The sequence below is a fragment of the Prionailurus viverrinus genome, chromosome D2 (genome assembly GCF_022837055.1).
Source record: "Prionailurus viverrinus isolate Anna chromosome D2, UM_Priviv_1.0, whole genome shotgun sequence".
Lineage (NCBI taxonomy): Eukaryota > Metazoa > Chordata > Mammalia > Carnivora > Felidae > Prionailurus > Prionailurus viverrinus.
Window position 1 is genome coordinate 55,103,012 of NC_062571.1, and position 12,677 is coordinate 55,115,688.

General features: G+C 38.4%; 1 protein-coding gene across 4 annotated transcripts in view; it reads left to right on the top strand.

The window, feature by feature from the left end:
• LOC125148039 (cytochrome P450 2C41-like) overlaps nucleotides 1-12,677 on the top strand; it is a 75,379-nt gene that overhangs the window by 7,593 nt on the left and 55,109 nt on the right. For all 4 annotated transcript variants that reach the window (XR_007145394.1, XR_007145395.1, XM_047825688.1 and 1 more), the window contains 2 exons: nucleotides 2,637-2,813; nucleotides 6,754-6,895. Coding sequence is in view for 2 of the 4 variants with exons in the window: in XM_047825688.1 (XP_047681644.1) it covers nucleotides 2,637-2,813; nucleotides 6,754-6,895 (319 nt within the window). In the remaining 2 variants the exon portion in view is untranslated. The remainder of the gene's footprint in view (nucleotides 1-2,636; nucleotides 2,814-6,753; nucleotides 6,896-12,677) is intronic.

Below are 12,677 nucleotides of genomic sequence, written 5' to 3' on the forward strand. Positions count from 1 at the left end.
GTGCTTTCATCAGGCTGTTTTCAATTCTTTCTCAGCTTGTGCTGAGCCAAGATCATCCAGAGGTGAAAGCTTAGGGTTTTCTGAGGTCTTTTCTTAGCCTATGTCCTGCTTTCTAAACTTTTTTTTTTTTTTAATTTTTGTTTAATGTTTGTTTATTCTTGAGAGAGAGAGAGAGAGAGTGTGTGAGTGGGGGAGGAGCAGAGGGAGAGGGAGACACAGAATCCGAAGCAGGCTCCAGGCTCTGAGCTGTCAGCACAGAGCCCAACGTGGGGCTCGAAGCCACGAACCGTGAGATCATGACCTGAGCCAAAGTCGGACGCTTAACCGACTGAGCCACCCAGGCGCCCCCTAAACTTTAAATTTCTAAGTTCCTCAGTATACATGGGTGCTTTTGAATGCCCTAATTTCCAGAAGTTACTCTCTCCTCAGCTTTTCTTCCTAGGATTTTGATGTTGTATCCTATGCCTTAACTAATCTTTGCCCAAGGAGGCTGTGGGTTATTCATTTGCCTTACAGAGTTTTGGAGACATACCTACTACTTTTCCACCCTGAGTTCTAAGTTAGATGAGACAAAGACCAGAGCCCTTCAGATTGCCCCAGAGAAGTGGCAACAGAGAAAACAATTTTTTGTGAGGATGGTCAGCTCTACTCTTTCTTGAACTAGAAACCAGAGTCCCATGCAAGAAGCTGCCCTTGCTAAGACCCCTGCCAAACTGAGGAAAGAGGTGGGACAAGGACAAATTAAAAACTTCACAAAGCTTTCCCGCCATTTTCAAGTTACCTTTTTCTTAATTCAGCATTCTCTTGATTGCTTTGTTTTCTAGAGTTCAGACAAGTTGATTCTCATGGTTTTTGCTAAAATTTTCAGCCTTTTTTGAGAGGGACCTACCTTTGGAGCTGTCTACTGTGACATTTTCACCAGTTATACTCAGTGAAGTGAATTTTTGAATACCGAACTCCTGCCCAGGGCAAGCGTCCTGGAGTGTGCATCTGAGAAAGATAGTTGAAGCCTTTATTTCACAGACAAGAAGACAAATGTCCAAATATGGAGCTGGTGGAATTCAAGCCCATTTGTTCCCTGGTCTGTGATTTTTCCACTAAACCTCAAACCTCAGTTTCCATAAGCTACTTTGGTGACTGCCTGGAAACATGACCACATCACGCCATGGGCATGCAGGCCCCTGCTGGAAGGTTCCCATTGCCCACAAGGTTTGTCCTCCACTCACTTAGTGACCTCTTCATCACATTACTTAACAGAAGTATGCTAATTTAGGAAGGAAGAGAATGTCTCCTTTAAGAAGAGAAAACGTGTGGGATCACAGATGCTACCAGGGAACACTGACTAGGGAGTAGCTTTGTGCTATATATCAAGTTGCCCAAACTCCCTTAACCTTGGTCTTCATCTATAAAATGTGAATCATAGTAATTCATGTCATTCTATATTTCAAGGTTGTAGGGAGGAATTAATATTTAAAAAATGAGAGAATTGGGGCACCTGGGTGGCTCAGTCACTTCAGTCAGTTGAGCATCCAACTCTTGATTTTGGCTCAGGTCATGATCCCAGGGACATGGGATTGAGCCCCACATTGGGCTCTGTGCTGACAACACACAGGGCCTGCTTGGACTTCTCTCCCTCCTCTCTCTCTCTCTCTGCCCCTCCCCCCACTCACATATGCACCTTCTCTCAAAATAAATAAACTTAAAAAAAAAGTTTCTCTCTCTCTCTCTCTCCCTTTGCCCCTCTACCCTGCTTGTATTCTCTCTCATTCTTTCTAAAAATTAAAAAATAGGCATGCCTGGGTGGATCAGTCAGTGGAGCATCCAAACTCTTAATTTCAGTGCAGATGTGATCTCATGGTTCATGAGATTGAGCCCCACATCGGGCTCTGTGCTGATGGCACAGAGCCTCCTTGGTATTCTCTCTCTCCCTCTCTCTGCCCCTCCCCACTCTTTCACTCTCCCAAAATAAATAAATAAACTTGAAAAAATAAACTCATTTAATGTCGTAGACTCTGGGTCTAGAGTTCTTTCTTGCCCAGCAAGAAAGCAGGACACAGGATTAAAGTGCGAGAGATGACTAATGTCCTGGAGAAGACAAGAGCCCCGATTAAGGGTCCTTGCTCCATTTTTATTAGGATCAGAAGGCTTACAAACATGGTAATGGACGTGCACAAAGGGACAATTAAACTGTGAACATTAACTCATGGACATGAGGGAAAGAGGGGTTTGAAGATATGTGGAGTTAGGGGTTTGGGTCAATACAAAACAAAACCCTGGTGCCAGGCAGCCAGGCAGAAGGTTGTTTACAGCAGACGTGAGGCACCACTTATCTAGCAAGAAAGAACACTAGATCCAGAGTCTACGACAATTTAAAAAATTAAAAAATTTAAGTTAAAAAAAGAGAGAATTGACATAAAGATGCCTTAATACTATGAGGTTGATGTATGTGTATAGGAAATTATTGTTATCTTCCATCATCTGGTCAGAGTTTGTTCCCTTAAGTATCCCTATGAGCATTAGACAGTTACTTTTATATGCACATTAAATGCTTCCCCAGAAGATAGAGACCATTTTTTTCTTTATCTCATTTCTTTAATGTTTTTAATTTAATAATTAATTTTTTTTTTATCCTTAAGGTCTACAATAGTTTCCCTGATCTCATTGATTACCTCCCAGGAAGTCATCGCAAAATATTTAAAAATTTTACTTGTGTACACAATTATATTTTAGAGAAAATCAAAGAACACCAAGAATCCTTGGACATTAACAATCCTCGGGATTTCATTGATTACTTCTTGATCAAAATAAAACAGGTAAAATGTTGGTGACAGATCATTTATTTGTTTGCCTGCATTTTTGGGGTTCACTGATTAGTTCTGTACTTATCAGGGATGTTTCAATAGGCAAGAAATGCTTGGCCAAACACTTTAGGTTCTTATGTATGCATGGATCTGGATTGAGCATCATAGAAGATCTAAGATTGAATTGCTAAATACCTGGAATACATGGAACCTATTTGTCAAGTTTCTACCTGAGAAGAAAGAGAATGTACACTTTAGGGGAAATGAAAATACAAACAGATTAGAAATGACAAAATATTGAGGCGTAAAATTAAGGTGGATGTGATCATGTCACACACAGCATGTGGGAGAGGTAGAAGGAAAGATTTAACCTTGCTAGGCTCCTGCTTGTTTTGAAGGTTGATGTAGATCCTCAAATATTTGCAATAAGGAATAGGGGAGGGAATTTCAGATTGGTAGAGTGGTATGATGAGAGGTTCAGGGGTGTGTATTGTCAAAGAGATTGGATGGATAGAAGAGAGAAGTCTTCGCTGAGTGTAGCCAAACATGAATTTGGACAGATACAGAGTTGAACATTGGTGTCTGTCAAGTAACTGTAAACCTGAGTGTTGGCATGACAAGTTTTGATTTTATCAGGTAGGTGTATGAGCCACAAGAGTGGAATGCAAGTAATTATTGGAGGAAATTATCCTGGGAGCCCTGGAGAATGATCTGTATGATAAGAATGGACTCCAGGACCAACCGTGAGATTTTTCATTTCTTTGGACTTGGCTTGATAAGAGTCTGGACCATGGAAATACAGAGGATCCTGAAATCAAATCAAATTGTTCATCTTGTCACATCTCAGGGATCTATAGAGACTGGTTTTAGTTGGAGGAGAGGATAAGTAGGAACTGTAGGGGAAATTTTAGTAATAAGAACAGATACAGCATTTGAGAAGTTTAACCAAGGAGTGAAAGATTTAGATAATAAATCTGAATGAGTAATAGGATCAAGTTGGAAATCATGTGACAACAGTAATGTAGATGACATAATGACACTTGTGGAGGTACAAAGTCCTCTTTCAACTGGGGAGAGACCAAATCCAGAATGTATCCTAAGGAGCTAATTCTAGAGAAGGAAATTCCTTCATCTGAGGCCATCGTTATTTTATCTAATCACCTTGTAACTCTGGGCAGAAATGAGAAACCAGTTAGTAAGCTAAAATGGCAAGGAGTCAAAGATGCCCATGAGGGTAACTGTCAAAGAATTGTCCATGCATGTCAATTGGACTGCTCAAATCATGTATTCTGGGTGGAATGAAGTGAAGAAGACAGAATGGTTTGAAGAAACTGGAAGAGGGATGAAGCAAATTACTTCCACCCTCTTCTTTCTCTACTGATAGGGCAATTATCTTTATCTCTCTGGTAATCATCTGATTTGAGAATCTGATTAAAAAGTATGGACATTTGGGGTGCCTGGGTGGCTCAGTCGGTTAAACATCCGACTTCAGCTCAGGTCATGATATCACGGCTCGTGATTTCAAGCCCTGAATCAGGCTCTGTGCTGACAGCTCAGAGCCTGGAGCCTGCTTCAGATTCTGTGACTCCCTCTCTCTCTCTGCCCCTCCCCTGCTCATGCTCTGTCTCTCTCTGTCTCTCAAAAAATAAATGAATGTTAAAAAAAAATTTTTTTTTTAAGTATGGACATCTTCCCAGAAGAATGCACCTACATTAATTTTTTTTTTTTTGCACATATTTTGAGGAATTTTCTTAATGCTGGGAAGCCTCTCCACTGATCCTGGGCTAATTAAGGCTCTGACATCTCTCTTTCAATTAACAGTATTTCCTTAATACTATATTTTAAAATTGCATTGTTCCTCTGGTCTTCATCATAGTATTTAAATTCTATCTTATTCCTTTTTGTTGTTAACATCTTCATAGAGTATAATTTACATACCAAACCCTTCACACATTTCAAGTACAATTCAGGAGTTGTGTATTTTCAGAGTTCTGCAACACCACAACAATCAATTACCAGACATTTTCATCACCCTGAAAAGAAGCCCCATACGCGCCATCAGAAATCTCCATTGCCCCTGAATCCTCCCTTCAGGCATCACTCCTCTACTTTCTGTCTTTATAGATTTGCTAATCTGGATGTTTCATATTAATGGACTTCTACAGTATGTGGTCTTTTGTTTTAGCTTCTTTCACTTAATGTTTTCAAGGTTCATTGATGTAACTTATATCAGTACTTCATTCCTTTGGTTGAATATTGTTCTGGAGTGGCTATGCCATATTTTATATATCCACTCATTGGTTGATGGACATTTTGGTTGTTTCTGGTTTTCTGGTTATTATGAATAAACTTCTATGGACATTTGTGTGCAGGTTTTTGTATATACAAATGTTTTAATTTCTCTTGGGTATATACCTGGTGATAGAATTGCCGGGCCATATGATAACTTTGTATCTAACCTTGGGAGGAAGTGTGGTGGGTCAAAGACCTGAATGTAAGAGCTAAAAATGTAAAACTCGTAATTACAAGAAAACTTAGGCATAAAATTGGCTAAAATTGATAATCCATTTGTATGTAAGCACTGATTCTTTAAATTTGCTTCAACAGTAGGAAATGCTAAAAATGGTTTATTAGTGCCCTATTCTTTTTCCTTGCTTTAGAGTGATTTGGGGTTGGCATTGTTAGAAAACTGTGTGAAGTTGATGTTACCGGTGGGTCTAGTAATTACAGCTATTGAGTGGGTTAAGCCTGTCTTAACGGAGTTGATTACATGTTAGGCATGCCACTGGTCACTTGGGGATTATAAAAACCTTATTAAATTAATGCTGGTCTATAGGAAGGGATAGGAAGAAATTATTATTATTATTATTATTATTATTATTATTATTATTTGTATTTTAGTGACCTCCATAGTAAGTATTTCAAATGGCCCTATGGTTATTATCGACTTTGTGTCATCCTTACCTTAAACCAACTTCGGTTGTCCTTGTGAAGTGCTTTTGCTCTCCCAATGTACAGTTTATGAGACCTCTATTCAGTCAGTCTCTTATCCTCAACATCTGCATTTCCCCTACACTCTCCTTCATCCCTTATGAGCAGTTAATGCTTAAATTTTCTGTCTTCATGTCTGTAGTATTTCTTCTGTCTCTATATCCCCATTAATTCCTGCACTTGTTTCCTACTCCAAGTTGCCTCCTGCCTCACATCTAGAATAATCTGTTCTAGGATGTGCTGTCATGTTAGCCTTTGCACATTTTCAACCTCATAATGAGATTTTAGGCAATATAGAATCCACATAAATTCTATAACAGAAGAAGAGAATTGCAAATTCTCAATCTTAGTTTATACCATTTTTTGAGATATTGCTCTAATTTACTCATTTCTCTCTATTCAGATTGTGTTTGCCTACCAACAAGAGAAAACCCAATTAACAATATTTTAAGGAAGTATAGTGGGTTTATTTATCTCATGTGCAGCGAATTTCATGTAGAGCAGTCCAGGACATGTACAGTAGCTCTGAAGTATCATGGACTCAGGTGCCTTCTATTTTTCTTTAGCACACTTAGTGTGTAGGCTTTATGTTCATGCTCAAATACTCGTGTTTCAAGATGATGTCTACACCACCACCACCACCTACATATCTGTGTTTTGAGTAAGAAGAAGGAAAGAGAAAGTAGCATCCATAGGCCATTGGTAAGAAATAGATTGCTTGGCCAATGTAGCTGCAAAGGAGGCTGGGAAGTGGAATTTGTAGGCAAGCAAGGGATAAGGAATAGGAAATGAAGATTGGGTCAGCTAATGCATACAGTTTTCCATACCATACAGTTATTATTTTAACACTGCCCTCTCCACTTTCTAAGTTTGCTTCCCTTGATAACAATATGCTATTTGGGATTTATTGTAATGACATGTGCTGGCAAACCATCAAATAATGGCGTTGAATAATTCCTAGGAAAACCACAGTCAGCAGTTGGAGTTCACTATTGAAAACTTGATAGCCACTGCAAGTGATTTGTTTGGAGCTGGGACAGAGACCACAAGCACCACCCTAAGATATGCTCTCCTGCTCCTGCTGAAGCACCCGGAAGTCACAGGTACCGCCAGCATGGTAGGCAGGGTGAATTTCAGAAATGATGTTGAGAAGACACTCATATGGGCTTCCATCTTGTTTCTCTTAGAGAAGCTTCATTACTGAAATTCCTGTGCCACCAGCTCTAATTTGTCCAAATATGAAAAAGGGAGATAAGTGAGGCAAATTCACACACTAGCAGAGGATGACTGAGAAGTGAAGACACTGTGAGCAATAATAGCAAAAGCAGAAAGCTATGGATTTTATCAACAAAAAGAACTTTGGATAAATGTCTAGATTTTATGGGAAAGGATTTATAGCAAGCATGGCCAGCATAAGTTGAATATCAGTTTTCTTAAAAGAGGCCACTTTGAATGGTAGGTGTGTTCTTGGAGAAATCTTTCCTAGGGTTGCTGGGTCAGTTGAGCATCTGACTCTTGGTTTCAGCTCAGGTCATGGTTCCAGGGTCATGGGATTGGGCTTTGCATCGGGCTCCGTGCTGAGTGTGGAGCCTGCTTAAGGTTCTCTCTCTTTCTCTCTCTCCCTCTCTCTGCTTCTCTCCTCTGCTTGTGCTCTAAGAAATAAAAAATAGAAAGAAAGAAAGAAAGAAAGAAAGAAAGAAAGAAAGAAAGGAAAAGAAAGAAAAGAAAGAAAAAAAAGAAGAAAAGAAAGAAGGGAAGGGAAGGGAAATATTCTGAATATGCAGTTTTCTAATGGTAAGGTAGGGAAGATGGGAACTATGTTTGTTGAAGTATAGCAGAAACTTAGTAAGACAGCCTGAGAAAATTTCCAGTCTGGGAAGTATTTTAGAAGGTTAGATTTATAAAAAATACATGCTATTTAGACACAATGTGGTTTAAAGGATTTTTTTTTCCTTTTAATTTTTTTTTAACTTTGTTTATTTTTAAGTAGGCTCCATGCCCAGAGCAGAGCCCAGTGCGGGGCTTGAACTCACAACCCTGAGATCAAGACCTGAGCTGAGATCAAGAGTTAGACACTTAACCAACTGAGACACCCAGGCACCCCATTTTTTTCCTTTTTAAACAACTATATTTTTCCACCTTATTGAGACATAATTAACAAGTAAAAATTGTATATACTTATAGTATATAATGTGATGATTTCATATACATGTACATTGTGAAATGATTACCACAATCAAGCTAATTAACATATTTACCATTTCACATAGTTACCTTTTGGAGGAGGAGGGTATGGTGACAACTCTTAATATCTACTCTCTTAGCAAATTTCAAGTGTACAATACAGTATTAATCACAGTCACCATGTTGTACATTAGACACCCAAATTTATTCATTTTAAAAGTTTGAACCCTTTGACCAATATCTCTCCATTTCCCCCACCCCCAGCCTCTGGCAGCCACCATTCTACTTGCTGCTTCTATGAATTTGACTTTTTTAGATTCCACATATATGTGAGATCATGCAGTATTTGTCTTTTTGTGTCTGGCATATTTACTTAGTGTAGTATCCTTTAGTTTCATCCATGTTGTTGCAAATGCCAGATTTTCTTCTTTATTGGCTAAATAATATTCTGTTGTTACCCTTTTCTTTATTCATCTATCAACGAACACTTAGGTTTTTCCATATCATGGCTATTGTGAATAATGCTGCAATGAACATGAGAGTGCAGAGATCTCTTTGAGATACTGATTTCCTTTTCTGTGGATATATGCCCAGAAGTAGAATTGTTGGATCAATGTTAGTTCAGGTTTTAATTTTTTCAGCAACCTCTCTACTGTTTTCTATAATTGCTGTACCAATTTACATTCCTATCATCAGTTTACAGGGTTCTCTTTTTTTCTGCATCCTTACTAATATTTTTTATCTCCTGTCTTTTTGATAATAGCCATACTAACAGATGTAAGGTGATATCTCACTGTGGTTTTGATCAACATGTCCCTGATATTCAATACCTTTTCATATATCCACAGGCCATTTGTATGTCTTCTTTGGGAAAATGTGTATTCAGGTCTTGTGCCCGTTTTATTTTAGGTTGTTAATTTTTTGCTATTGAGCAGTATGAGTTCCTTATGTATTTTGAATATTAATCCCTCATCAGATACATGCTTTGCAAATGTTTTCTTCTATTCCATAGGTTACCTTTTCATTTTATTGATTGTTTCCTTTGTTGTTGTTGTTGTTTTTGTGTAAACTTTAAGCCCTATGTGGGGCCCAAACTCACAATCCCGAGATCAAGAGTCTCATGCTCTACTGACTGAGCCAGCCAGGTGCCCCTGTATTCTACCGTTTTGATTACTGTAGCTTTGTAATAGGGCTTGAAATCAGAAAGCACGGTACCTCCAGCTCTGTTCTTTTTTCTCAAGACTGCTTTGTCTATTCAGGGTCTTCTGTGGTTTAGTATGAACTTTAGGATTTCTTTTTCTATTTTTGTGAAAAATTTCATTGGAATTTTGGTAAGGATTACATTGGAGTAGATTACTTTAGTTAATATAGGCACTTTAACAATATTAATTCTTCTAATCCATGACCACAGGATATCTTTCCATTTAATTGTGTCCTCTTAAATTTTTTTTTAAATTTTTTTAACGTTTTATTTATTTTTGAGACAGGGAGAGACAGAGCATGAACAGGGGAGGGTCAGAGAGAGGGAGACACAGAATCCGAAGCAGGCTCCAGGCTCTGAGCTGTCAGCACAAAGCCTGACACGGGGCTCGAACTCACAGACCGCGAGATCATGACCTGAGCCAAAGTCAACCACTCAACCGACTGAGCCACCCAGGCGCCCCGTCCTCTTAAATTTTTTAATCAATGTTCTATAGTTTTCAGTGTACATATCTTTCACCTCTTTGGTTAAATTTGTTACTAAGCATTTTATTCTTTTTGATGCCATTGTAAATGGAATTGTCTAATTTCTCTTTCAGATAGATCATTGTTAGTGTATAGAAACACAACTGATTTTTATATATTGAGTTATATCTTTCTACTTTACTGAATTTGTTTATTCCAACAATTTTTGGTGAAGTCTGTAGGATTTTCTATATATAAGATCATGTCATCTGCAAACAGACACCATTTAACTTCTTTCTGTTCAGTATGGATGCCTTTTATTTATTTTTCTTGTTTAATTGCTCAGGCTAATCCAGTACTATGTTGAATAAAAGTGGCAAGTGTAGGCATCCTTGTCTTGTTCCTAAACTTAAAGGAGAAAACTTTCAGCATTTCACCACTGAGTATGATGTTGTCCTTGGCTTGTCATGTATGGCCTTTATTATATTGAGGTTCATTCCTTTTATATGTAATTTGTTGAGAATTTTTTTTTTTCAACATTTATTTATTTTTGGGACAGAGAGAGACAGAGCATGAACGGGGGAGGGGCAGAGAGAGAGGGAGACACAGAATCGGAAACAGGCTCCAGGCTCTGAGCCATCAGCCCAGAGCCTGACGCGGGGCTCGAACTCACGGATCGTGAGATTGTGACCTGGTTGAAGTCGGACGCTTAACCGACTGCGCCACCCAGGCGCCCCTGTTGAGAATTTTTTTAATCATGAAAGGATGTTAAACTTTGTCAAATGCTTTTTCTGCATCTACTGAGATGATTATATCATTTTTATCCTTCATTCTGTTAATACAGTGTATCATATTTATCTTTTTGAGTATTTTTGAACCACCCAGACATCCCAGTGATAAATCAAGCTTGATCATGGTGTATGATCCTTCCAGGGTGCTGTTGAAGTCAGTTTGTTAGGGTTTTTTGTTGTTTTGTTTTTGTTTTTGTTTTTGTTTTTTTGAGAATTTGATCTGTGTTCATCAGGAATATTAGCCTTTTCTTATACTGATGTCACACTTCTAAAGGAATTTTATTATTTCAGAAGTCTGAGTCCAGAAAAATGGTGTTTGCGACAACAATTTCTTTTTGGGTTAATAGTTTTTATCTTTTGCGAACTAAGAACAACTTAAAAAATGTTTTTAAAACTTCAAGAATATTCTGGTTGTGCACAGCAGATCAGTTATACACATGGTTTTCTGAATCAGAATCCCATTGAAATGATGATAAATTAATTATAAATGAGCACTACTGTTTCAGTTGGAGAAGAGAAGCACAGCAAAACAGTTACCAAATCTTCAACAAATTTCTAAAGCATAGAGAGTGAATGGAGGGTTGATAACCGTCTCAGGAGGGAGGTTGAAGTTGTAAGCTAAATGTCAAAGAAGGAAGATTTAGTCTGGGAAAACAAGCCCCTACAACTACATAAGGCTCAGTATTGAAAGAACCAAACCTCAAGAAAGGTAGAGGGAGATTGGAGTAGAAAACAGGAGGCTCTCCCTGCCTAGCTACCTGCTACAACTTCTCTTAGCAGGTAACTGTTTTCCCTCCACAGAAAAGGGAACCCATTCTCTAGAGAAACTGAACCTAAGAGACCTTGCCCTCAGGGACACTTGGCAGAGACAGAGAAAGAGTGAAGTGTAGGACTGAAAAAGAAAGACTAAGTAATAGTCTACCTGAATTCTGAGACCCTTAGCTCCTTCCTCTATCCTATTCCTAAAATTCAGCAGCCAGATATAGACCTCAGAGAATGAACAACTCCAGAGAAAAGACCTCCCTCTTCTGCCATCTAGACAGAAAATTCTCACCAAATTCCCAGCAAAGTGAATGAAATAATAATATCCTCCCTAAGACAGAGGGTCATGGAATTGCAGAACACCATGATTAAAGAAAAATTCATAAAAACTTTCAGAGATAAATCAAGTACTGTATGGCATTAGAATTCTCAAGAGCAACTATATCCTGAGTATTAAAGGATATTTTCAGATCTACAAGTTGGCAAAAAAACTTACCCTCTGATTTTATTTTCTTAGAAATACACTGGCTCAGTCAGTAGAACATGTGTCTCTTGATATCAGGGTTATAAGTTTGAGCCCCACTTTGGGTATAGAGATTGCTTTAAAAAATTTTTTTTAATTAGGGGCGCCTGGGTGGCTCAGTCAGTTAAGCCTCTGACTTCAGCTCAGGTCATGATCTTGCAGTTTGTGGGTTTGAGCCCTGTGTCAGGCTCTGTGCAGATAGCTCAGAGCCCGGAGCCTGCTTCAGATTCTGTGTCTCCCTCTCTCTATGACCCTCCTTTGCTCACACTCTATCTCTGTCTCTCTCTGAAAAGTAAATAAACATAAAAAAATAAAATAAATTTTTTAATTAAAAAAAATATACTAGAGTGTGTGCTCTATGCAGACGTCTGAAGTCAAGTCAGAGGAAGTTGTGGGCTCCAGGAATCAGGAGGTCCCATGTAGGAGAATGGAAGTGAGAATGTACTGGGCACCAGGCTTAGAAAATATCCATTTCAAATTGGACTAGGTGGACAAAGCAGATGTGAGAGGACATACCCAAGAAGAAAAGAGAAAGGATCAGTTATTTGAGGTTTACCAGTAATTAGAAACATTATTACTAGGAGTTTGAAACATCTACCTGAGCAGTTGCCATAATTCTAAATTAGCATCTAAAAAGTAGGAATTGAAATAAGCAAAGAATGTACAAATAAAACCAAGAATGTACAAAAAATTAAACATAATCATAGTTGTCACACTTATGTAATATTTATTATAGTCATAATATAAACAATGAATATTGAGATAATCAGAAATTATATGAATATATTGGGGAAAATGGAACAAGGGGAAGCATGTGTGTGTATGTATCTGTCTGTGGATGTGTGCATTTTGTATGGGGTGGGGGTTGAAACATAAGTCCTGCTCTCTTACCGGAACATCATTAGACATTGTCTAAAAATGAGTAAGTTGTGGGGGCACTTGGGTGGCTCAGTCAGTTAA